The sequence below is a fragment of the Hylobates moloch genome, unplaced genomic scaffold, assembly GCF_009828535.3.
Source record: "Hylobates moloch isolate HMO894 unplaced genomic scaffold, HMol_V3 SCAFFOLD_5, whole genome shotgun sequence".
Taxonomy (NCBI): Eukaryota; Metazoa; Chordata; class Mammalia; order Primates; family Hylobatidae; genus Hylobates; species Hylobates moloch.
The window spans coordinates 101,710,460-101,733,601 of record NW_026652280.1 but is presented as its reverse complement, the minus strand read 5'-3'; the positions used below and the strand labels follow the sequence as shown (position 1 = coordinate 101,733,601).

At 52.3% G+C, this 23,142-nt stretch overlaps 3 protein-coding genes and 1 long non-coding RNA gene across 6 annotated transcripts; 1 reads left to right on the top strand and 3 right to left on the bottom strand.

The window, feature by feature from the left end:
* Positions 1 to 329: 329 nt before the first annotated feature.
* S100A5 (S100 calcium binding protein A5) lies at positions 330 to 4,446 on the bottom strand. Of its 2 annotated transcripts, none has more exons than XM_032154566.2 (3): positions 4,403 to 4,446; positions 3,063 to 3,214; positions 330 to 619 (listed from the first exon to the last, which is right to left on the bottom strand). In XM_032154566.2, the coding sequence occupies exons 2-3, from the start codon at positions 3,198 to 3,200 to the stop codon at positions 479 to 481; spliced, it is 279 nt and encodes a 92-aa protein (XP_032010457.1). In that variant the 5' UTR covers positions 3,201 to 3,214; positions 4,403 to 4,446; the 3' UTR covers positions 330 to 478. The 2 variants fall into 2 exon arrangements, with proteins under 2 accessions (XP_032010457.1, XP_058295875.1); XM_058439892.1 differs by lacking the exon at positions 4,403 to 4,446 and adding an exon at positions 3,640 to 3,951.
* Positions 4,447 to 6,627: 2,181 nt separating this feature from the next.
* S100A4 (S100 calcium binding protein A4) lies at positions 6,628 to 8,818 on the bottom strand. Of its 2 annotated transcripts, none has more exons than XM_032154562.2 (3): positions 8,765 to 8,818; positions 7,657 to 7,812; positions 6,628 to 6,926 (listed from the first exon to the last, which is right to left on the bottom strand). In XM_032154562.2, the coding sequence occupies exons 2-3, from the start codon at positions 7,795 to 7,797 to the stop codon at positions 6,762 to 6,764; spliced, it is 306 nt and encodes a 101-aa protein (XP_032010453.1). In that variant the 5' UTR covers positions 7,798 to 7,812; positions 8,765 to 8,818; the 3' UTR covers positions 6,628 to 6,761. The 2 variants fall into 2 exon arrangements, with proteins under 2 accessions (XP_032010453.1, XP_032010454.1); XM_032154563.2 differs by lacking the exon at positions 8,765 to 8,818 and adding an exon at positions 8,310 to 8,389.
* LOC116469396 (uncharacterized) lies at positions 8,754 to 14,797 on the top strand. The gene is made up of 3 exons (XR_004248259.1): positions 8,754 to 8,921; positions 11,435 to 12,144; positions 14,275 to 14,797. It is a non-coding gene; the product is annotated as an uncharacterized LOC116469396 (long non-coding RNA).
* S100A3 (S100 calcium binding protein A3) lies at positions 10,345 to 12,287 on the bottom strand. Its single transcript, XM_032154564.2, has 3 exons — positions 12,210 to 12,287; positions 11,359 to 11,504; positions 10,345 to 10,862 (listed from the first exon to the last, which is right to left on the bottom strand). Exons 2-3 carry the CDS (start codon positions 11,497 to 11,499, stop codon positions 10,698 to 10,700), a joined length of 306 nt encoding a protein of 101 aa, XP_032010455.1. The 5' UTR covers positions 11,500 to 11,504; positions 12,210 to 12,287; the 3' UTR covers positions 10,345 to 10,697.
* Positions 14,798 to 23,142: the final 8,345 nt, after the last annotated feature.

The window sequence follows — 23,142 nt, the reverse complement described above, 5'->3', positions numbered from 1 at the left end:
TGGACAAGTCAGGTCTGCCTGCCTATCACTGCCCTCAGGAGCCACTCCCAACCCCTCCCAGTGTCCTCCTCTCAAAGCAACTTTCCCTCTTAGCTTCCTCTGCATCCTTGCAGAGTTCCCGCCTGGCCTGACTTCCCCATTTTCCAGGCAGGCAAAACTAAGCCATGACAAAACCAATGACGTCCACACCAAAGAAGGAGAGGAATGCAGTGGGAGCCCAGGACCCTCACTCCCAGAGGCAGAGGCTGTCTCAACCCACTCAAGGAGAGACCCCTCCTGTGCTCCCCTCTCCCCAGGCCAAGGTGGACAAGACAGCTTCAAAACCAGACTCCCAGCACCTGCGATGGAAACTTTATTTCCTCCCATGGAAGGGTCCATCTGGGAGGGAGAGGAGGGCAGGGGGCCAAAGAGGGTCCGTGAGAGGAGCAGCTGAGGTCAGCAGCAAGGGGTGGAGGGTGAGGGTGGAGGGCAGCCCCGGTCACTTGTTGTGCTCTAGAAAGAAGTCGTTGTAGGCCATGCACAGCGTGGTCAGGAACACCGAGTACTCCTTGAAGTCGATCTCCTGGTCACTGTTCCTGTCCAGGCTCTTCATCAAGTCATCGATGCTGCTCTCCTTCATCTTCTTTGCAGACCCAGGTGGAGGGACAGCTCAGATCCCGCTCCCAGCCCTGCCCTCGCACCACTGCATGGTGTCATCCCCACCCCGAAACTTCAGGGTGAGCCCCAGAAGAGTCAGCGACACTGTCGGCATCTCAACCCCCAGAGTCTGCCCACTGCCCACACCTAGGGAAGGGCCTGGCACGAGGTAGGGGGTCAGGGACCTGACTCCAGAATGGGAATAAATGATAGCAGGAATGTTAGCCTAGCCTGCCTTCCCTGCAATACGGTCCCCCAGCCAAAGAAAAAATCATCTAGGTTTTATACCAACACCTGATAAAAACAGCTTGCTGGGTCAGGCATGGTGGCTCACACCTGTAATCCTAGCATTTGGGAGGCCGAGGTGGGTGGATCACCTGACATCAGGAGTTCGAGACCAGCCTGACCAACATGGTAAAACCCTGTCTCTACTGAAAATATGAAATTAGCCAGGCATGGTGGTGCATCCCTGTAATCTCAGCTATTTGGAAGGCTGAGGCAGGAGAATCGCTTGAACTTGAGAGGCGGAGGTTGCAGTGAGCAAGATCATGCCATTGGGCTCCAGCCTGGGCAACAAGAATGAAACTCCTTCTCAAAAAAAGAAAAAAGAAAAAAAAAGGAAAAACACCTTGCTGATTATGTGGCATTGAGCATTATCCAAAGTCTCTGAGTGACTCTCTCCCCATTCTAAGGACTACGTAAGAATGAGCCCGGACAAAATGTCTCTCAATGAGAGCAGTGCACTGGGGCTGTGAAGCCACTGCATCCCTCCCCTGCTAGGAGAGCTGTGCAAGAGGCCTGCCTGGAGCCCGGTTGTGCACTCTTGTTTGGTTCCCTGATGTCTCAGCCTGGCTCCACTAGGACGATGGAGTCAGGGTCCTTTGGGTGGAACAGGAAGAAAATATAGACAAGCAGATCCTGATGTCACCTCATCATTGCCGTCAGCTACAGGTTTTCACAGGAGACATTGGGACTTACAAAGATGGAAACTGTTTGTCTGTGACGTGATCCTAGTCCCCAGCCTGGGCTCCTGTTATTGCCAGGCCCTCCCCTGGGCGTCTCTCCCTCTGTAATTAACCCCTGCTGGACCTGTGGCCCTTCCCTCTGCCCTCATTAACTCCAGGATGCAGGCAGCCTGGGGACGCCCATACCTGCTTCGGTCCCTTGCCCATGTGGCACACTGTGGACCTTCTTTCTGGGAGGGCCTACCAGGGCTCAAGGTGTGATAGATGGAGAGGCATCCAGCATAAATTTTAAAGGAAACAGGGAGGATGACTCACAGGCCTGGCCCAGAACTCCAGCTCAGCCTCCCACTAGCGGGATGTCCTTAGGCAAGTTATTTGATGTATTTGAGCATCGATTTTTTTTTTAACTGTAAAAATAATAAGACTAGGCACAGTGGCTCATGCCTATAATTTCAGCACTTTGGGAGGCCAAGGCGATAGAATCATTTGAGGCCAGGAGTTCAAGAACAGCCTGGGTAAAATAGTGAGATCCCATCGCTACAAAAAATCTTAAAAACTATCTAAGCGTAGTGGCACTCGCTTGTAGTCCTAGCTTCTCAGGAGGCTGAGGTAAGAGGATCGCTTGAGCCTGAAAGTTCAAGGCTACAGTGAGCCGTGATCGCACCACTGCACTCTAACCTGAGTGACAGAGTGAGACTCTGTCTCAAAAATATTTATCCTTGGCCAGGCACAGTGGCTCATGCCTGTAATCCCAACACTTTGGGAGTCCGAGGCAGATGGATCACGAGGTCAGGTGTTCAAGACCAGCCTGACCAACATGGTGAAACCCCATCTCTACTAAAAATACAAAAATTAGCTGGGGGTGATGGTGCATGCCTGTAATCCCAGCCACTCAAGAGGCTGAGGCAGGAGAATCGCTTGAACCTGAGAGGTGGAGGTTGCAGTGAGCCAAGATCATGCCACTCACCTCCATCTGGTTTACAAGTTAACCTTTGTTACAAGTTACCCTATGTTTACAAGTTAACCTTTCAGTTTGAGTGCCAGCACCATTGGAGAGCCCTGGCCATGCTGTGCACACAGAGAAGAATCAGGCAGAGTCCCTACCCTTGAGTTGCACACAGCTGGACCTGGACACCCTGCATCTCTTCACCACCCACGACCCCAGCACAGGTTCTGCCACTGCTGCAAGAGCCTGGCCCCACCATCGAAGGCCCCTCAATCTCCTTCTCTAAACCCTCCAGACTCAGTTCTTCCTCCTTCTCAGTGAGACCCTGACCCATCCTCCTTCACAGAGGGCTAGAGTTTTGCTGGCCCAAAATCCCCACCATCTTCCTTTGTCTCTGTCCATAGCCCTTGGCCACCCTGCCCCTGGCTTAGGTTGGAGGATCCTGAGGATAGGTATGTGTCCCCCAGAGGGAGTACTCAGACTTTGAGGTGGAGGATGAGGGAACAATCACCTACCTCCCCAAGACACAGCTCTTTCTTGATCAGCTCCTTGAGTTCCTTCCTACTCAGGGTCAGTTTGCTACCCTCTCTCCCAGAATATTTGTGAAACGTGGTCACCATAGTGGTCAGGGCCTTCTCCAGAGGGGTCTCCATCACAGTGTGCAGCTCTGTAGAGGGAGAGGGGAAGATCCCATTCCTCAGGAAGTCACCACCAGCAGCACTAGCCTACCTCTGAGGCCCCTCCCTCAAAGAACAAGAGACTGGAACCCAGGATGAGACTGAAATCCACTAACAAGAGCACCCATCTATATCAATACAGGTTACAATGAGGCCCACAGTAAACTCTGGAGCAGCTGGTACAAGGAGAACAGCAAGCCCCCAAAGGAGACCACAGACTCTCCTGCTTGGGAGTTGTTGAAAAGGAGGCCTGAAGCAGAAAGGTGACAAGATGACCTCCTCAAAAGGCCTGGTGGCAGATGGTGGAGCAGATCAAGGGTCACGATTTTCTCTCTGCCCCTTCCAGCTTAGGAACTGGTTTTCCACAGGCAGTTCCCACCTTAGTCACCAGCCTTTCCCCCAGTGCCTGAATCACCTGCTATCGAGGAGTGCCCCATTATTAAAGTGGGGGACAGGGCAAAGAGAGAGTCTGGGCTGAGAGGGGGCTGGGCTGGAACTGGGCGATGAGGTCTCAAAAAGGAGCAGCAGGGAGGTGGCTGAGCTGGCCCAGCTGGTCTCCAGACTCTGGCCCAGAGCAGTGCACACACAGATGGGCCAGCGGGCAGGGAGGGCAGGGGGCCTGTTGAAATCTCCAGGATCATTCCAAAACCTGGATCCGGAGGCTACGCTTGAATAAGGGCCTGGATTCCAATAGCACAGCCACCCCCAGCCAAGGGAAGAGACAGATGGAGCTCAAGTGACTCAGACTCAAAAACCACTTCCCCCTCAGGGAGGAAGGAGGCAACACCCACAGAACTTGAGGGCTGCAGGTTAAATCTGTGGAGAGTCCTCACCTCCAGCCCAAAGCCCTCCCTGCCATTCTTGAACCAGACCCATCATTCCTCTCCCACCACCCAAAACCTCAGCCTCTCCCACCTCAAGGAGAATCAGCTGGGACCACAGTTGAAGGCATGGGCCTCTGTGCACCTGCAGGAGCATCCTGGCTGGTCCGGACCCCCATCTCCACCCCAGAGCCATTCCTCAAGAAATTCCAAAGGCTCTGCCCTCTCCTCCCTGAGTGCATGCCCGCTTGTGGGTCCAGGCCTCCTTGGTGGAGGTCACCACCACTTGTCACCCTCACCATCCAGCGTGACCCACCAGATATCAGATGAACAGAGACATAGGAAGGAAGGAGTTACCACCGTGGGAGTGAGCCCAGAGAATCCAAGCAGCAGACGCAGCCTCCCTGTCACTGCCTTCTGCCTTTATTTCCCTGCTTTCTGTCCCTAGGAAACCAGGGGAGAGAAAGGGCCCATGGGAAGTGATTGGGTCAGAGCCTCCCGGGATGGAGCTGGGGAGAAACCCCTTCTGCCAATCTCACCTTCCTTGTTTACAAACAAGGGCTGGGGACACACTGAGTTCCCATAGCACACACATCCCCAATCCCAGAAACTTTATTCTTCTGACCAAAAATCAGAACTCAAAATCTGAAATCTGATGGAACAATAAGCCGAAGAAGGGAAACCAGGCTGTCCTGGAAAGAAAACCTCGGAAGGGTGGGCCAAACACAGGGCACCATCTCCCCGTGTCCTAGGAAGCTCTCCACATCGGGACCCTCCCACCCATCCTGCCACCCACTCCAGGAGCAGAGAAGACAACCCTTGAGATGGGGATCAGTGGAGGCAGATATTTTCTGCGAAGGGTATGGTCAAGGCCATGAGCGAATATGGACCCAGAGGTTTTTAAAGGGCTTTTAAATGAACGATTTCTACTAGGCCTCACTGCTCTTCACAGGAAAGGCTCGTCAGAGACTCTTGGCATGGAGGACTGAGAATCAGGAATAGGAAAGGTGCCCAGCGAAGGGCTAAGGCCCAGCACTGGGGTAGAGGTTGTGGATTGGGGAGGGGGGTTCAGGCTCAGGCTGCAGTCAAGGAGGGAGTAGGGGCCAGGGAGAGTTGCCTGTATCCCAGGAGACACTCACACATTGTTCTACCGCAGTAGAACAACATAATTCTACCACCAGTCCAAGAACAGACCTGGGCTCAGGGTGTAGTACCTGTCACTGCTGCAGTCCCACCCTAGCCTGGGGGTCCTCCCCACTGCTCCCCACTCCACCCCACCCCCGGCTGGCAAGGTTGGAGAGGCAGCAGGGATTGGTTGCTATGCAGCAGGCACCTCTGAAGGAGAGCATGACGTAGGTGGAGGCCCCAGAGAGGGCGCTCCCAGGGAGGGTGGATGGAGAGGGCAGCGGAAGGCAGCAGACTTTCTCCTGAACTGGAATTCCTCCCAAGTCTCTGTAGTCAAACCCTGTGGGAACATCCGAGTCACCTGCCCCACTCCTCTGAAACCTGAGAGAAAAGCCCCAGGAAAGAGAAAAGAGAGGAAAGAGAAACCTCAAGAGGAGGTCAGTGGGACAAAGCCCTCCAGCCTCTGCACCTGACCTCCACGCACCTCTTCCTTAAAGATCCCTGTGTCACCCAGACATGGCCTTGAAGTCTAACCTCAGCCCACCACTGCACCCTGCAGCCACTGGCCTTGAACCTACCTAAGGGGAAGCAATATCATGCCTCACATTTTCTGGGGGGGATATAATCTCAATTTCATTTGTCAGATCATATATGTGGAATTTTGTCTCCAAAACTATGGTCACCTTCCCACCATTTGCCTCACTCCCACCCCAGCCACTGACCCCCACTCATCTCTTCTGAGGTCCCCTGTCCTTCTCTGAAGGAGCTTGATTCCTGACTGATAACAGATCTCATCCAGGGGCCTTTGTGGCAGAGACGGTGGATTCGAGAATGCCTATATTCTCATGCTGCTGCAAACAGCCAGGTCTCCCTCCACATTGCCCTCCCTGACCCTACCGTGGACAGGAAAGGATTAATCCATCCCTGCAGTTTGAAGCCAATGATCTGGAAGGGGGTGGCAGGACAGGGCCTGGACTGTCAACATCAGCACTAAGTGCCAGCCCTCCTCCCCACCCCACTCTCACCTAAATACTTCCTCCCTGCAACTCAGCCTTATTCTTTTCCCTCCGACTTACTCCCAGGACACCCAAACTCCATTCCAGACCCCAACCAGGAACAGATGTGACCTTCAATTCCAGTCTCGGTTCAAGATCCTGCCAGAGGCAAGGTTGGAGAGAGGTGGGAGGGGTAAGTGGGCTGGCTGGGATCCCACAGCTGGGACCTTCCAAACCTTGGCAGGGGGTTGGTGAGGGGTCCCCTTCTCGGCTTTGACCACATCGAGTGAACTCTATTGCCTGTGCACACACACTCATAGTCACCCCGCATCCCTCCCCTGACTTCGCTGCTCTGCTGTCCATAAAACTTTAGCTCAAATCCCAGCTCTCCCCACCACCACCCCACAACATATCCCTCAGTCCCCAACCCACGCCCCCAGAGTCTCTCAAACCATCAGCCTCAAAACTTCCAAGAATCTTTATTGAACTTGCTCAGCATCAAGCACGTGTCTGAAGGAGCCAGGGTGGGGCACTGTGCCCACTGGCGACAGGGAAGGCCCCAGCTTGCAGACCCCCCAGCCACATCAGAGGAGCTTTCATTTCTTCCTGGGCTGCTTATCTGGGAAGCCTTCAAAGAATTCGTTACACATCATGGCGATGCAGGACAGGAAGACACAGTACTCTTGGAAGTCCACCTCGTTGTCCCTGTTGCTGTCCAAGTTGCTCATCAGCTTCTGGAAAGCAGCTTCATCTGTCCTTTTCTGGAGGGAGAAGAGGCTACAGATAGAAAACAGAAGCCCAGTGGGTGGAGCCAGGACCAGACCCAGTTTCTACTCCCAGACCAGAGTTCAGGGAGGCTCCTTTGGGAGGTCCAGTTTGGAACTCGAACCCGCAAGCCTAAGCTAGGGTGGAGAAGGTGCTCCTTGGATAAGGAAGTCTGAGTACCTGGTGCAATGGAAAAATGACGGGACCACTACATTTTCACCCAAGGTTGTCCTAATAATACCATGAGGCAGTAATTGTCCTGAAAGCAATATATAAACTGTGTTATGTTTGATACAAATATACATTGTTATTGTTTGAGGAGAACGTCTGCAGGCCTGTGATCATCTCCACATCTGTGTCTTCACATCTACAAGCCAAATAGAAAGTCAAACAGTGTCCACTGTTGGAGTGATGGCAAGAGTCAGACAGTCCCAGTCCGGATGGCAGTTGTGTACACTGACCACCCTGGGAAGTTACTTAGCACTCTGAGTTTAGTCTTCCCTTCAGTTAAGTTGTGCAAAGCACCTGGCAGTGTCTGACCCATTCATTCTCAGCCCTCTTTCAGCATGGGGCCAGGCAGTGGGTGGTGGTGTTCAATGTGTTTCCACCCCAGGCAGCCACCCCACTGATAGATACCCTCTGTAGCTAATGCTCTAGAGCAAGACTGCTGCCCTCCTCTGTGGGAAATGCCCCACGTGGGAACACACTCAGGCACTACCCACTCACCCCCAAGAAGCTGGGCAGCTCCCGGGTCAGCAGCTCCTTTAGCTCTGACTTGTTGAGCTTGAACTTGTCACCCTCTTTGCCCGAGTACTTGTGGAAGGTGGACACCATCACATCCAGGGCCTTCTCCAGAGGGCACGCCATGACAGCAGTCAGGATCTGGGAGCAGGAGGCACAGAGACCCTCTTATTTATCCCACCCCTCAGAGATGTGTTCAGAATGCCAGGCTCCACTCCCATCCCTCCAGGAGCACTTGGCGAGACTTTGCTCCCTCCCTGGGGGATCCCAGAGCAGTGGGCCCCCGCACCTGGCAGGGAGGGTGTGCACAGTGGGGAACACATGCTCTGGGCAGCGAACATTTGCAGGACCCACTGAGCAGGCTCTGGAGATTCAGGCAGCAAGCTCCCAGGGCCTCCCAGGCCTCGCCTCAACAACAGCATTTTTTCCACCCCTCGCTCAGTCTATCCACTCCCACAGCTCAGCCACAAAGGCCCCGCCCTGGCCATTCTTCTCCCTCCCAGAGCTGGGTGCGGCTGCTGGAGGCCTGCCCAGGGGCCTGCAGCGGAAAAAACCAGCCGCTTAGCACTCAGCATAGGGAGGGGCAAAGTGAAGTGGCAGAGGCAAGGGTTGGAGGAGAAGGTGCAGAGGCCACGCACCTTCTCAAGCTGGGCTGCTGCATGCAGGGCAGAGGATCTTGGGGCACACCACCAGACGAAGGCCCACAGTTGCCTTCTGCCTTTCCTTTGCTTCCTGCTCCCGAGTGCACAACCCAGCAAACATGAGCCAGTGCAGATACCCACGGGCACATACACACCAACACATACTATAGCAACAGCACGTGCAAGCCCTCATCTCAGAAGCACCTGGAGAGCTCAAATCCAGCCACTTGCTCACTTTTCTGTTTGTTTTTTCCTCCTTCTTACATTCACTTGTGTGTGCCATGCACACCCACGCACATGCACACCCACACACACACTCTACCCAGAGTTCCACATCAGAATCTCACATCTGGATCTCTTTAGCACATCTGGCCCCCACAAGCATCCCCTTCTCCTGCCCCAGCCCTGGCCTCTGACACCCCTTGCATGCCAGTCAGGCCAACACAACTCACCAAACCAAGAAAGAAGAAGCACTGAGGAGAGAGGGTTGTAGAGAGGGGAAGAATGGGGACGGCCCAGCGGTCTGACCTATTTATACCCCAGCCAGGCCCTGCCCATAGCAAGGGACAGGGGAGAGCGGATACTGCCTTCCTGCTGTGGGCTGATGTGGTAAGTGCCACAGCACCCTCCACCAGCCCAGCCTTGGAACCAAGCCTCTTGTTCCCAGGTGGGCACCCGTGGGTTGTGGGTAAGCCCTAACGGTTACCAGCAGGGGACTGGATGAGATGGGCACCACCCAGTGTACATAGCTCAGCCTGAGTTTTAGAGAGGTGGAGGAAGGGGCAGCCTTTGCCTGGAGCATGGAGGACAGGGAGGGAGTAGTCCCATGGGGAGCTAGGAAAGGAGATGCAGGGGGTGATGGGTGACAGGTGGGAGGTTGCCCTGGAAATGTGGTGACACAAAAGCTAGGGGGGAGATGGGAGGACCGCCTGAGGCCAGGAGTTCAAGACCAGCCTAGGCAACATAGAGAGACCTCTGTCTTTATAAAAAGGAAAAACAAAATTTTTTTTAATTAGCTGGACAGCGTGGCTATAGCCTGTAGTCCCAGCTAGTCAGGAAGCTGAAACAGGAGGATCATTTGAGCCCAGGAGTTCGAGACTGCAGTTGGCTATGCTCAAGCCACTGCTCTCCAGCCTGGGCAACACAGAGGACCTTGTCTCTTAAAAAATAAAGATTCGAAAACAAAAACATGGGGCGGGGATCCCCATGCCCAGTACTGTCTGCCATGCCAAGTAAGGCTCAGGGTTGGGGCTGGGGGATCTGGAGGGGAACAGGCTCACACCCAAAGGAGGCTCTGGGACCACCTCAGGAACATCAGTGGGAAAGGTCCTGGGTGAGGTAGTGATGGAGTGGAGTGGCAGTGAGGTGTGGGGGCTCACGGATAGATCTAGGGTTCGGAGAGGGTATCAGGAGGGGCCATTTAAAGTTGGGATGAGTGTCAGGAATGAAGAATTCAGGTTGCGGTGGAGAGTTAGAGGTGAAATGGCAGGAAATAGGGGAGTTATAATTTGGGTCAACCTCTCAGGGTGGGCTACAAACTCAGTGAGGGTTAGAAGTAGGGGGTTAAGGCCCTCAGGGGGCTGCGGCTTCAGGGATAGGGGCTACCTCAAGTTATTCCCTTCCCCCTCCACACAGGGCACCCCTTCCTGGCTGGGAGTAAACACCTCAGACACCCTAATCCCATTAGTGCTGCTCTCTGGGCGCTCGCAGCCTGGGGCAGGGAACAAACACCCCCACTGCACCCACAGCCCCACCCTCCTCCAACCATGAGCACTGAGTCCCAGGGGAAACTCAGGCAGTCCTCTCTCAAAGATTCCAAAGAAAGAGAGAGAGGAAGGGAGGACAGGGGTCCCTGTGTTGTCCCCACGCCCTCCTGCTGGACCCTGGAGGCCACTGCATTTCTGCAGGGTCTGCAACTTCCCTCGGGGAGCACCCTGCCCCTGCCCTCAGCTGCCCTCCCGCAGTGGAAAAGGCCAGAGAGGAGCAAAGAGCTCAGGAGACGCATCCTCAGAGAAGAACCAAACAAAACCAAGCTGACGCCAGTTTTTTATTATGAGTTAAATAGGCCCTTTCCCATCGTGGTCTCATTGGTGCACACTCTGCTGAGCGTCGAGGGCCTCAGAGCAGATCCCACCTCCTCCCATCCACAAAGGAGGCCACAGAGGTGCAGCAGGCAGGCTGGGGCCCAGAGTGGCTCTACCCCTCATTCGCTGGGCGTCCTGAGGAAGGAGCCCTCACATCTCTGGGCTTCCTAGGTAAAATGGGTTAACTGATCACAGAAGACCTGGGCAAGTCCAGATTGAAAGGGGTACAGGAGAGAGGATAGGAGGGGGTGTGGGAGACATGCGCAGCCCCCGACAGCCAGCGCACCCCCTGGAGCAGAGGCTACTGGGAGCAGGGGGGCTCTGAGGGGCAGTCCTTGAAGTACTCGTGGCAGTAGAGACAGAGGCAGGCAAGTGAGCGCACATACTCCACAAAGTCCACCTCGCAGTCCTTGTTGGTGTCCAGAACACTCATGAATTTGTTGTAGTCACACTCCCGAAACTCAGTCTGTGCAAGGGAAGGGTGGGGAGAGGTGGGGGAGTAGGATGAGGAGGGCAGAACAGCCTCACATGCCACCTCCCTCCCTCCTCTCCCAAGTGGACCCACCCCACCCCAAACTACACCCTTCTGAGGGCCGACTTCAACCTCCGTGCTCTGATAATGCACCCGTTGCAATCCCCTCCCAAATCTGCCCTCTCAGATTATTAATCAAGCACCTACTATTTGCTACTGAGTTCCTACCAAGTGTTAGGCATTCTTCATGGTGCTCTCGCTCAGTCCTCTCAACAGCTCTGCAAGGCAGCAGGGATGATTGTCATCCCATTTTACAAATGAGGAAGCTGAGGTTTCTGCTGTGTCAGTTCTCCCCCTCCCACTCCCTCCTCACAATCCAGCCCCCTCCTCTTGCTATCCTGTGCTCCTGCTTGTCCCCAGGTCTCTCTTTGCAGAGTGTAGGCAGTGCCTCCCTCTGGGCAAGGAGGGGACGGACACTCCGACTGCTCACCGGGGTCCAGGTGGCCAGCTCCTTCTGCAGCAGCTCCTTGAGCTCCGCCTGGCAGAGCTTATATTGGTCCCCGCAGCGCCCTGCATATTCCTGGAAGGTGCACACGATGGCAGCTACTGCCTGCTCCAGAGGCCTGGCCATCCTCACTGTCGCAGAACAAGGGTGTGACTCACAGCAGAGTTCCAGGCCAGCCCCCCCTGCTCACCTCTGCCCTCTGTGTTTCTCAGAGACTGTTTCCAGACCCATCTTAACCTCCATCAGGCTTCAGGCCCCGCGGTCTCCCGCTTCTCTGAGCAGCCCTCCCAGACCACACCAGCCCCTCCTAATTTATCCCCCTGCTGTCCTCTTGTTATTTCCCTGTGTAGAGGTCTCATTGCCCCAACATCACTGTAAACTCCTCAGAGAGACAGCATCCCACCCCACCATCCACACACCCCACTGTGGGGCTCCTTAAACACTCTCAGATTCTCTACCACCTCTTCTTATCCCCAACACCCAGGGGTGGCTCGGTCCCAGTCTGCCCCAGCCCATGAGATGCCCTAGAAGCCTCCCTCCCTGCAGTAACTTGCACAAGGAGAGCCTGGCCCTGTGTTTCTCTGCCCTCATCCCTTGGAGAAGCTAGGCCTTAGCAGGGAGGGGCAGGTCTGAAGGTGCCCCCACCACCTCACCACCACTCGCCTCACCACCACTTCCCTCACCCTGCCTCCTGCCCTGAACTCAAGGAAGCTGCATCCAGAAGAAAAACTCGTGGGATCCTCTCTGCCTCTCGCCAGCTATGCAACCCTGGTGAGTCATTTGTCTCTCTGGGTCTCAGGGGCGGGGCCTGATCTGTAAGGTGGGGTTCATCCCACCTCGCTGGCCTAGTCAGGAACCTGAATAGGATGGTCTCTTGAGAGTTGACCAGTTCGGGTGTTTACCAGTCTGAGACTGGCCTCACCTGAGGTTACCCTCCTGACCCCTGGGGGTTTTGAGCAGGGAGGCTCTGTATAGGGATACCCTGTTCTATTGGAGGGGAAGCCCTTCCTGGAATTGCTCACCTCCCCCCACTTCCACTGTCCCCTCCCACCGCCCTTCTGGGATGATGCCTCCAGCCTGGGAAAACCTGAAGGCGGCCAGGAGGGCAAGAGTTTTTCCATGCTAGCCCAGTGACTCACTCCTGATTCTCCCATGGGACGAGAGTCCTACAGCACAGGGCGGCCAGGACCAAGACTCTCCCTGAAGATTTGCCCACTGCTGGGCACCCTGCTGGGAGCAAATGGCTGGCATGGTTGTGGCTGGCAGGAAAGTAGGGGAAAGGCAGCGGGGAGTGCCAAGCACTGCCCGGATTTAATTCATTGTAAACACCCCAGGATTAGAGCAAGGTGTCCAGGTTCCCAGGAGAGGAAAGGGCCATGATCCTCGGCAATGAGGAGACTCAGAGGTGAAGCAAGGAGGCAAGGAGCAGGTGAGGGGCCTGACCAAGGGGAACACCAGAACCTTGAGCGCAGTGCTCCCACCCCAAGGCAGACCTTAGTTCTACACACCCCCCAGCTCAAACTTCCCGGACAGCCCCTCACTGTGCAAGGAAACCTCGGCGTCCACTATATCTGACTTCCCTCCCCCTGTCAGGCCCACCTGTGGTCATCTCTCTGCTTCCAATGCCAGACCCTGGGTCAGGAGTCAGGCCGGCTATTGGGGGTCCCCCAAACTGCCCTGACACTCAACCCAGGGCAGGACCCAAGCAGCTGGCACTCACCACTGGTGCTGGCGTTTCAGCTGTAGGAGCTTAGAGACAGGGCGTCACTATTTGTAGCCTCCCAAGAAAGGAAGGAAGCAATTATGGGGGACTCAAGTCGGTCAACACTGAGGATGCCCTCAGGGATCCCTCAGCAGCCCCATTACAGGCCCCACCTGCCCACCTATCCACGCACACTTCAAACACCAGTCTGGGCTCAGACACCACTCCCCTTTCATTCCCCATCTGCCCTCCCACAGAGTTGGGAACTGGCGACAGTCTCCTGCCGAGTCCTTCCAGCTCAGTTGGAGGAGATAGGCTGGCTTATCCATCACATCACAGCCCCATCTCTTCACTCTGCAGAGGCCCCCAGAATACCAAGTGGGGACACACTTCTGCCTCGCTCAGGTTGCACCCCTACAAATCTCTATTCTGGGGAGACCTTGGAGAGCACGTGGCTAAGCCTCCCTTTTACAGACAGAAGTCTGAACCTGCCTGACCAGATCCCAGCTTTTGGCTGTGAACTGCTTGCTTCCCGGGGTGGGGGGGGCGGGAATCATCGGGTGGGATGTCTTTGAGGCACAGGAAGGAGGTGTGTTCCTCCCAGGGGCACTTCCAACAGTCTAAGCTTGAGTTTTCTGGCCCTTCCACCCCAGGTGATGGGAATGAATTTGGGCTAGAGTCACGTGAAGGCAGGTCCGTGGCTGGAGCTCCTTAAGGGCTGTTTTCCTTCTTCCCCTGCTCTGCTCAGCACCAAAACAACTTTCCTTGAAGTCTTGTGGGTGGCAGGATGGGATTTCCTCTGGCCTTTAGCTTGAGTGTGTAGCGGGGTCTCAGCATCATGGGAGGGTCACCCATTTGTGTCCCCTCCTGGGGTAAGCGCTGGGCTTCCACTTCTGTCTTCCTCACTCCTCAAACCATCAAGATCAAAGCTCAGGTTCGGCTTGGCTTGGCCAATGACCTCAGGGCACCGGGGGCCCCAGTACAGATTCTGCTTTGACTTAGATTTTGACCTACTTATTTCTTACTGCCTTGTGGGCTCTTCAATGCTTTGAAAAGATTTAATTCTATGCAGCATTTTTTGTTGTTTTTAGCTGAAGTGGGCACAGAACACCATATTACCAGAAACAGACATCCTTTCATGTAACTTCTCTATTCTCTCCCTCACACCAGAGCCTGCGAAACTCCTCCCTGTTTTATAGGAAGAGAACCCAAAACCTAGAAGAGCGTGAGAGGGAAAATAGGAAGGAGATTGACTCCCAGGCCGGCAAAGAAGCCTTCCTGCCCATGCAGGCAGCCAGAGCGCCAGTGACACCTTTGACCTCGCCCTTGGTCCCCAGCACCCAAGCCTTGCCTATGCCATCCTCTCCTTGGAGACTCAGCCCTGTTGGGGAGGGGAGTGAGCAATACAGGAGGGAAGGAAAAGAGGAGCTGTGATTAGCCCTGTTTTATAATGGGCTATATAGCCCTGTTTTATATGAGCTTCATAATGGAAGTATGGGGAGCAGGGGGCAGAGAACAAGAGACAGTCACACAGCAGAAGTGGGGGCCAGAGTGCACCAGCAATTAATTCAGCTCTAGGTTGAGCTTAATTATTCCCACCTATGATATCCCAGCTCTGCCCCCAGCCACCTCCCTTAAGCAGCCTACCTCTGCTCTCGGGGCTTCATTTTACTCATCTGTCAGTGATGGAGGGTGATAATAGTAACACCTCATAGGTTTATGTAGGGTTTAAATAAGCTAATACATATAAAGTTCATAGAATAGTGCCCAGCACATGGCAAGGGCTTGATAAATGTTAATCAAGAGATGGGTGAGGCCGGGTGTGGTGGCTCACACCTATAATACCAGCAATTTGGGAGGCCGAGGCGAGCAGATCACCTGAGGTCAGGAGTTTGAAACCAGCCTGGCCAACATGGTGAAACCCCGTCTCTACTAAAAATACAAAAATTAGCTGGGCATGTTGGCACGCACTTGCAATCCCAGCTACTCAGGAGGCTGAGGCAGGAGAATTGCTTGAACTTGGGAGACAGAGGTTGCAGTGAGCTGAGATTGTGCCACTGCACTCCAGCCTGGGCAACAGAGCAAGACACTGTCTCAAAAAAAAAAAAAAAAGGGAGAGAGAGAGAGATGGGTAATTTACCCAGGGTCACGTAACTAGTGAGTGGCAGGCCTATCAGGCATTCATTTTTCGTATAAATATTTAGAGGCATTGGGGGTATAGCCATAAACAAAACAAAAGTCCCTGCTCCGTGGAGATGACAGTCTCTTGGGGAACACAGACAATAACAAAATAGGTGCTTAATAGATTGCTGATATAAAAGCAGAGCTGGGAGAAAGAAGATGATGGTAGGGAGCGACGCACTTTATTAATATATGGGTGGTCAGGGAAGAGCCCAGCAGCCCGGTTCCTTGCCATTGTCCTCATCCACCAGCCCCTGGCATTTCTCAGCTTGACAGACCTCTCTGGGATGCAGCACCTTGGTTTGTCCACTGGGAGAGAACTGGAGAGACTCAGACTGAGACTGCGGGGAGGGTGGGAGCTCATTCTGGGAGGTGAGTCCTGAGGGGTGGGGTGGGGGGACAGAGTGGTCAAGGTACAGGACTTTGGGGTTGGCGGACAGTTATGGAAAGAACCTCTAGGCTCTACCTTCCTCTTGCCACCTGCCCTTAAGCATGTTACATTCTTTACCTTGTTAGAGCCTTAATTTCCTTACCTCCAAAATGGGTTTGGAAGATTCCTACCCTAAGAATTCGACATGAAATCACTTTCTATCACTTGCTGTCACTGTGGACAATGTCAGGGCAGAGGCCTCTGAGTCCAATTCAACAAACATGCACTGAGTCACCTCAAGTGGGGCTGCAGGGAGGGCAGGAGGGGAGGGAGAGAACCAGCCTCTCCCCAACAGGTCACTTACTTGGTCCTGCCTCCTCCATGCAGGTGGAGGGGAGAGCTGTAACTTCCCTTCCCTTGCTTTCACAAACCCTTCTTGGGGTGATTGGACTCTCTGCCCTACTGGAAGTTCTTGCCCAGCATCTCCCCTGAATCTCCCTTTCTGCAGTGATTCCGAATGCATCCCACATGAACCACCCCTCCAAGGCCTGGAGAGGGACCGTCCTCCTCCCACACCCCATCCAGTGTCCACACACTCAATTCCTCATGCTCGGGCTGAGCCCAGGACCCTTGCCGCTCACCTTCCAGAGCCCCCCCTGCTGCAGATGTGGAGCTGACCGCTGAGAAATGCACCATATTTGGAGGGCAAGGAGCTCTCTCCCCGTAGGGACAGCGTGTGTGGGTGCATGAAGGGTGAGAGCCAACGCTATCTGATCTGGCAGGACTTATTACAGCACTGACTCCCTCTCCCCTGCACCCATTCTCCCTGGCTCTGTCTCCCCAATATCACCACTATCACCATATGCCCTTGGAAACTGCACCGTCTCCCTGAAGGTCAGTGTCTGGTTCTGAACCTCGGGGAAGAACAAGATAAATTGTCCTGAGCATCTGGATATTCTACATGTTTGTGCCAAAAGGGCCTGGGCCCCAGGGACAGGGTGAACCCACCCCAATCCCGTAGCCCCATGGGACCAATGAACCTTGTCAAAATGATTAGCTTCCTTTCTCATCATCTGAGCCAAATATAGGGAAGGTGTAGGAAGGCGTATTTGATGACTGGGACTGGTGTGGAGCCAGGAAGGCCTTTGCTACAGAATTGGGGACTGGGCCTGGGGAAATGGGAAGAGGATCTGAACTGAGATCAAAGAGGCCTGTGGACCTACTACTTAGACCTACTACTTCTTTTGACTGCCAAGTCAGTGACTGATTGTGACCAATTCATAGATGAGAGCAGTGAGTTAGTGGAGAGATCAAGTGACCTAAAGACAAGGGCATGGGGGCCCTATTTCAGCCAGTCCCTTGTCTCAGAGCCCAGCTTTGCCTTCATTCTCTCCTTTCTTGGAGGGTTAATAGGCTGCCAGGGATTAATGCAAGAAAGCAAACGCCAAAGTGACAGTAGGGCAGGATGCAGGGTGAGGTGTGTGTTCCTGAGGCTCTCCTCCGGCAGCAGTTCCAGGAGGAAGCGGGAGAGAACTGGCCCAACAAACTTTTGAACAGAGCTATTCCTAGACTCTCCTCCTCTGTGCCTCTGCACAGAGATTTGGGGAGAGGAAAGGGGATAAGGGAAGATTGCCAGAACCATCTGGGAAAGTGGTGTTTGTTAATTTGTCAAACGCCCAGAAGGAAAGGAAATCAGCCTCTTTCAAAACCTGCCCAGCTCCAAGGGCAGCCAGCTGAGGCTAGTCTCCACCAGCCAAAACAGCCCCAGAACCTGAGCCAAGAGAAGCCAGGAATTGTTGTGAGCCTAAGGCCCAAAAGAAACCAGACTACACTAATCCACCAGGAGCAAGTGGGCCTGCTTCCCCCAGTGACTCAGGACAGGGACACTGAGAGTCTGGGTGCTGCTCATCCAGGTCCCTTTCACCTTACACAAAGCCCCAGGCTTTGGAGATGGCTGTGGGAAGGGGAGGAAGGCCCGGACTGCCACCCTGGTGTCCACAGGGATGAGGACCTTTCTTAAGACATGGGTCAAGTCCTGACGCTACTCCTTATTTAATCTCTCCCAGCCTCTGTTTCTGTCTATGATGTGCAGAAACTAATAGCATAGCTCTGCTCTCACCCAGTTGCCCCAAGGATTAAATGAGATGACGCTTGAATAGGCCTAGCAGAGTGCCTAGCCGGAGGGAGTGCTCCACGAATGACAGATGCTGCTCCCTCTCAGTTTCCTCATCTGTAAAAACGGCCTAATGATAGCTCCTCTCGGGGTTACCATGAGACTGAAATGACAGTGTGCATGAAAGGAACTCTGAGAACTGCTACAGAAATGTTAATTACCATCATCATGATTCCCTGACCTATAGTTACTGGCTCCCTTTCCTACAGGATATTAGGAAGGTGGGCTTCTCTCTTTTTATTGCTATGAAAAGAGACCATGTATCATTGAGGGCCTGCCCCGCCTTGCCTCGCCAGCCCCAGATGTGCAGTTAAGGCAGAATCATAAGTGAGAATAAGCAATTGTCCCAGCGCCTTCTCACTTGGCCTTTTCTGTCTCTGGGGACCCTATCTGAGCTACTCTGGAAGTGGTTCTCAAAGATAGGTTTCCCAAGTAATTCAAAAAACAATTCAGGCCAGGTGCAGGGGCTCACACCTGTAATCCCAGCACTTTGGGAGGCCAAGACGGGCGGATCACAAGGTCAGGAGATCGAGACCATCCTGGCTAACACAGTGAAGCCCCATCTCTACTAAAAATACAAAAAATCAGCCGGGCGTGGTGGCGGGTGCCTGTAGTCCCAGCTACTCGGGAGGCTGAGGCAGGAGAATGGTGTGAACTCTGAAGGCAGAGCTTGCAGTGAGCTGAGATCATGCCACTGCACTCCAGCCTGGGCGACAGAATGAGACTCCATCTCAAAAAAAAAAATTTTTTTCAGGAAAACACTGTGCATTACTCATCCATTATCCATCCCTTCTTTCTTCATTATTAAGACCCATTTTTTTTCTTCAAAGATGTCAACGTGCTCAGCTAAAAACACTTGGTTACAGCTAAGACTAGCCAAATCACACAGTTAAGGCCAAAATTGTAAGTGGAAGTCTCTGGGGGAGGGCACTTCTATCATAATAAAAAGGCAAAGGCTCCTGTGGAAAAGGCATTTTGCACCTCACCCTTATTCTGTCTTCCAGCCTGGAACATGGACACTGAGGCCTGGAGGTATAGCAGCCATAGTGTGATCACGAAACAACAAGCCATGAGGAAAATAGTAGATGTCCTATATATTAAAGGGCCAAAAAATGAAAAGACACTGGATCTCAGATGGCATCTCCGGAACTGCATCAAACCTGAACATCCTACTCCAGACTTCTTGTATAAGACAGTTGAAGCCGCTAGCATTAGTCAGATTTTCTGTAACTTATAGTTGAAAAAACCCCTAACTAGTAGAGAATTTGATATCTTAAAGTGGAATCCTCAAGTAAAAGAATCTAAAGTGTGGGGGCCAGGCGCGGTGGCTCACACCTGTCATCCCAGCACTTTGGGAGGCCGAGGTGGGCGGATCACAAGGTCAGGAGTTTGAGACCAGCCTGACCAACATGAAGAAACCCCGTCTCTACTAAAAATACAAAAATTAGCCGGGCATGGTGGCATGTGCCTGTAATCCCAGCTACTCAGGAGGCTAAGGCAGGAGAATCGCTTGAACCCGGGAGGTGGAGATTGCAGTGAGCCAAGATCGTGCCCCTGCACTCCAGCCTGGGCGACACAGTGAGACACTGTCTCAAAAAAAAAAAAGAATCTAAAATGTGAACTTGGCTAAGTAGAGGGAGGAAGGTAGTGAGATATGATGACCCAATATGTCAGGCTGGAAAGTCAGGACCTTTGTTGTGAAATGATAAAATATTTGGTCAGACCCTGGCATATCTTGAAATATGGACCAAATAGAAACCTAGGTGTAGTAATAGAAGAAGTGGTAGAAAAAGTTTAGAAAGTTAGCTTGAGCTTGTTCCCTGCATCTTTCATCAAAGACCTACAGGAGTAGGATGCTGCTATTACAAAAAAACTGAAACAGGTGTCATTGGCTTTGGGAGCAGGCAATGGGTGAAAGCCGGAAGGGTCTCTAGAAGATTATTAGTAATGATTTGAAGGACAGTGAGGAAATTGTTACTGGAATCTAGAAAAAAGAGATCCTCTTAGGTAATGGCAGAATGTCTGGCAACACTGTTGTCTGTGGTTACATGGAAAACAGAAAGGTACCTAATCAGTTTATGGATATGGGTAAGGAGATTTTTATGCAGAATACGAAAGTACCAATTGGCTTCTTCTGGCTGCCTATGATAAAATATGACACTAGAAAGTTGAACTAGGCCGGGCGCGGTGGCTCACGTCTGTAATTCCAGCACTTTGGGAGGCCAAGGTGTGCAGACCACAAGGTCAGGAGATCGAGACCATCCTGGCCAACATGGTGAAACTCCATCTCTACTGAAAATACAAAAAATTAGCTGAGCATTGTGGTGTACGCCTGTAGTCCTAGCTACTAGGGAGGCTGAGGCAGGAGAACCACTTGAATCCCGGAGGCAGAGGTTGCAGTGAGCCAAGATCATGCCACTGCACTCCAGCCTGGCAACAGAGCGAGACTCCATCTCAAAAAAAAACAAAAATGTTGAACTAAAGAAGGAACTACTCAGCCGGGAGGCCGAGGTTGCAGTGGGCCAAGATTGTACCATTGCACAGCCTGGGCGACAGAGTGAGACTCAAAAAAAAAAAAAAAAAAAGAATTACAGAGGGCCCAGCACTGGCTTTCCAGCCAGCAAATGACTCTCAAACTAATAAATGGCCTTGGGGCAAACATCAAATCCAGATGCCTAACAGTAAAAAGGATCTCAGGATAAAGATGAAGTAAGTCAAAGGTAAGACCTTGTAATGAGACCTCAAAAAGATTTAAGGGCAAGCTTCCTAGGTCTTCTCAGATAAATAATACAATGTCTAATAATTCTAGAAGTGTGCCTCTTAGGCTCTTTCAGACTAGAAGGCTTTTAGGAATCTCAAGGGCATTTACTCCCAGCACCCTGACTCTCAGTCCAAGCTGGAGAGAGACCAATCTTAAAAAGATTTGTAGGTATGGCTTTGTCTATTAAGTGAATTATAAACTGACGCGCAGTGAGGCCACATTTTTACAGGAATTATATAATTTTGGACTAAAAGGGACCGAGATGGCTTAAAATCAAAAGAAGTTTTTGAGTCTTCAACTTCAAATGGGCAAGAACTAGGCTGAGAAAGCTACTTAGCTATCAACACAGATACTTCTTGTGGAAAATAGAGAGTTAACTCAGAAAATGAAGTCAAGAACCTAGAGGCCAAGAGCCAAGAAGAACCACTTATAGAGAGCAGAACTGGGCCCTAGTCAAGAATCTGGTGACATATGTCTGACTCAATTTCGAAATTGCTATGGACCAATGCACCAATTTGTGCCTCCAGTACACCACCACACCCTTAAGAATAGGAGTGTTTGTGGCAGTTATCTTTAAAAAAAAAAAAAAAAAAAAACAGAGTCTCACTCTGTCACCCAGGCTGGAGCGCAGTGGTATGATAGCTCAGTGCAATCTCCACCTCCCAGATTCAAGCAATTTTCCTGCCTCAGCCTCCCAAGTAGCTGGGATTACAGGCACATGCCACCATACCAAGCTAATTTTTGTGTTTTTAGTAGAGACAGCGTTTTGCCACTTTGGCCAGGCTGGTCTCAAACTCCTGAGCTCAAGTGATCTACCCACCTCAGCCTCCCAAAGTGTTGAGATTACAGGCGTGAGCCAACAAGCCTGGATGGCAGTTATCTATCTTTAGCTCACCTGTGAACATCAATTATGTTCTTCACAGGACTTCAGGCCAAGAGGAACCACATTTGAGGAGCCGTCCTGGAGGAACTGCACGGGAAGCCTTGTGCATATCTCTGGGCCTGTCTCAGATAATAAGATCAGAGACATCAAATTGATGCCTTAATGAGATGAGACTTTGTAGGTCTTGGGAAGGAGATTAGTGTATTTTGCATATGGGAAGGATGTGAATTGCGGTTGCCAGAAGACAGACTATGGTATTTAGTCTCCAAAGATGGTCACCGTCAATTTTATGCATGCTGCTCTTTACATTAAAAGATGTCTAGCCAGGCACGGTGGCTCACGCCTGTCATCCCAGCACTTTGGGAGGCCAAGGCAGGCAGATCACGAGGTCAGGAGTTCAAGACCAGCCTGACCAACATGGTGAAACCCTGACTCTATTGAAAATACAAAAATTACCCGGGCTTGGTGGTGCACGCCGTAATCCCAGCTACTCAGGAGGCTGAGGCAAGAGAATCACTTGAACCCAGGAGGTGGAAGTTGCAGTGAGCCAAGATCACACCTCTGCACTCCAGCCTGGGTGACAGAGCAAGACTCCATCTCAAAAAAAAAAGAGAGATGTCTAATTCTCCTCCTCCCCTTAATTTGAGCCAGACTTAATGATTTTTTTTTATCATTAGAATATAGCAGAAATGATGTCCTGGGATTTCTGAAATAAATCTTAAGAAATGCCAGGGGCACAGTGTCTCATATCTGTATTCCCAGCACTTTGGGAGACCAAGGCAGGTGGGACCCTTGAGTCCAGGAATTTGAGACCAGCCTGGGCAACATGGTGAAATGCTGTCTCTACAAAAAATGCAAAAATTAACCAGGTATGGTGGCGTGTACCTGTAGTCCCAGCCACTTGGGAGGCTGAGGCAGGAGGATCGCTTGACCCAGGGAGGTGGAGGCTGCAGTCAGCCATTATTTCACCACTGCACCCGGGCCTGGGTGACAGAATGAAGCCCTGTCTCAAAAATAAATTAATTAATTAAAATTAAAATAAATAAATCTTAAGCCTACCAGCTTCCACGTAGGCCTCATGCAATGCTCACTTTGGGATTTGTCCTCTCAGGACCCTACTGCCATGCTCTAAGAAGCCCCAGCCACATAGAGAGGCCATGGTAAGCACTCCGGCTGGCAGTTCTAACTGAGCTCCCAGCTCACATTCGGTATCAATTGCCACGCGTGTTAAGCAAGCTACCATAGATGTTGAGTTTGTTCAAACATTCAGATTACTCTAGCTCCGATTTCCACCTACATGGAAGACCCCACGTGAGAACCACCAACTAAGCCCAGTCTACCCGCAGAACCGTAAGAGATAATAAAGTTGTGCTCTCGGCCCGGTGCGATGGCTCACGTCTGTAATCCCAGCACTTTAGAAGGCCGAGGTGGGCAGATCACCTGAGGTTAAGAGTTCAAGACCAGCCTGACCAACATGGAGAAACCCGTCTCTACTAAAAATACAAAATTAGCTGGGCATAGTGGCACATGCCTGTAATCCCAGCTACTCAGGAGGCTGAGGCAGGAGAATCACTTGAACCCGGGAGGCAGAGGTTGCAGTGAGCAGAGATCACACCACTTCACTCCAGCCTGGGCGACAGCGAGACACTGTCTCAAAAAAAAAAAAAAAAAAAAGAATGTACAATATAATACAGAATGT

Coding starts and splice junctions, on each gene's coding strand:
- S100A5 (XM_058439892.1), bottom strand. CDS start 3,865: ATGATCCTGGAGATTTCAACAGGCCCCCTGCCCTCCCTGCCCGCTGGC. Junction 3,215..3,639: donor GGGGCACTCCTCGATAGCAG/GTGATTCAGGCA, acceptor CTCCCTCTACAG/AGCTGCACACTGTGATGGAG. Junction 620..3,062: donor AAGAGCTGTGTCTTGGGGAG/GTAGGTGATTGT, acceptor TCTGCAAAGAAG/ATGAAGGAGAGCAGCATCGA.
- S100A4 (XM_032154562.2), bottom strand. CDS start 7,797: ATGGCGTGCCCTCTGGAGAAGGCCCTGGATGTGATGGTGTCCACCTTC. Junction 6,927..7,656: donor AGCTGCCCAGCTTCTTGGGG/GTGAGTGGGTAG, acceptor TTCTCCCTCCAG/AAAAGGACAGATGAAGCTGC.
- S100A3 (XM_032154564.2), bottom strand. CDS start 11,499: ATGGCCAGGCCTCTGGAGCAGGCAGTAGCTGCCATCGTGTGCACCTTC. Junction 10,863..11,358: donor AGCTGGCCACCTGGACCCCG/GTGAGCAGTCGG, acceptor TCCCTTGCACAG/ACTGAGTTTCGGGAGTGTGA.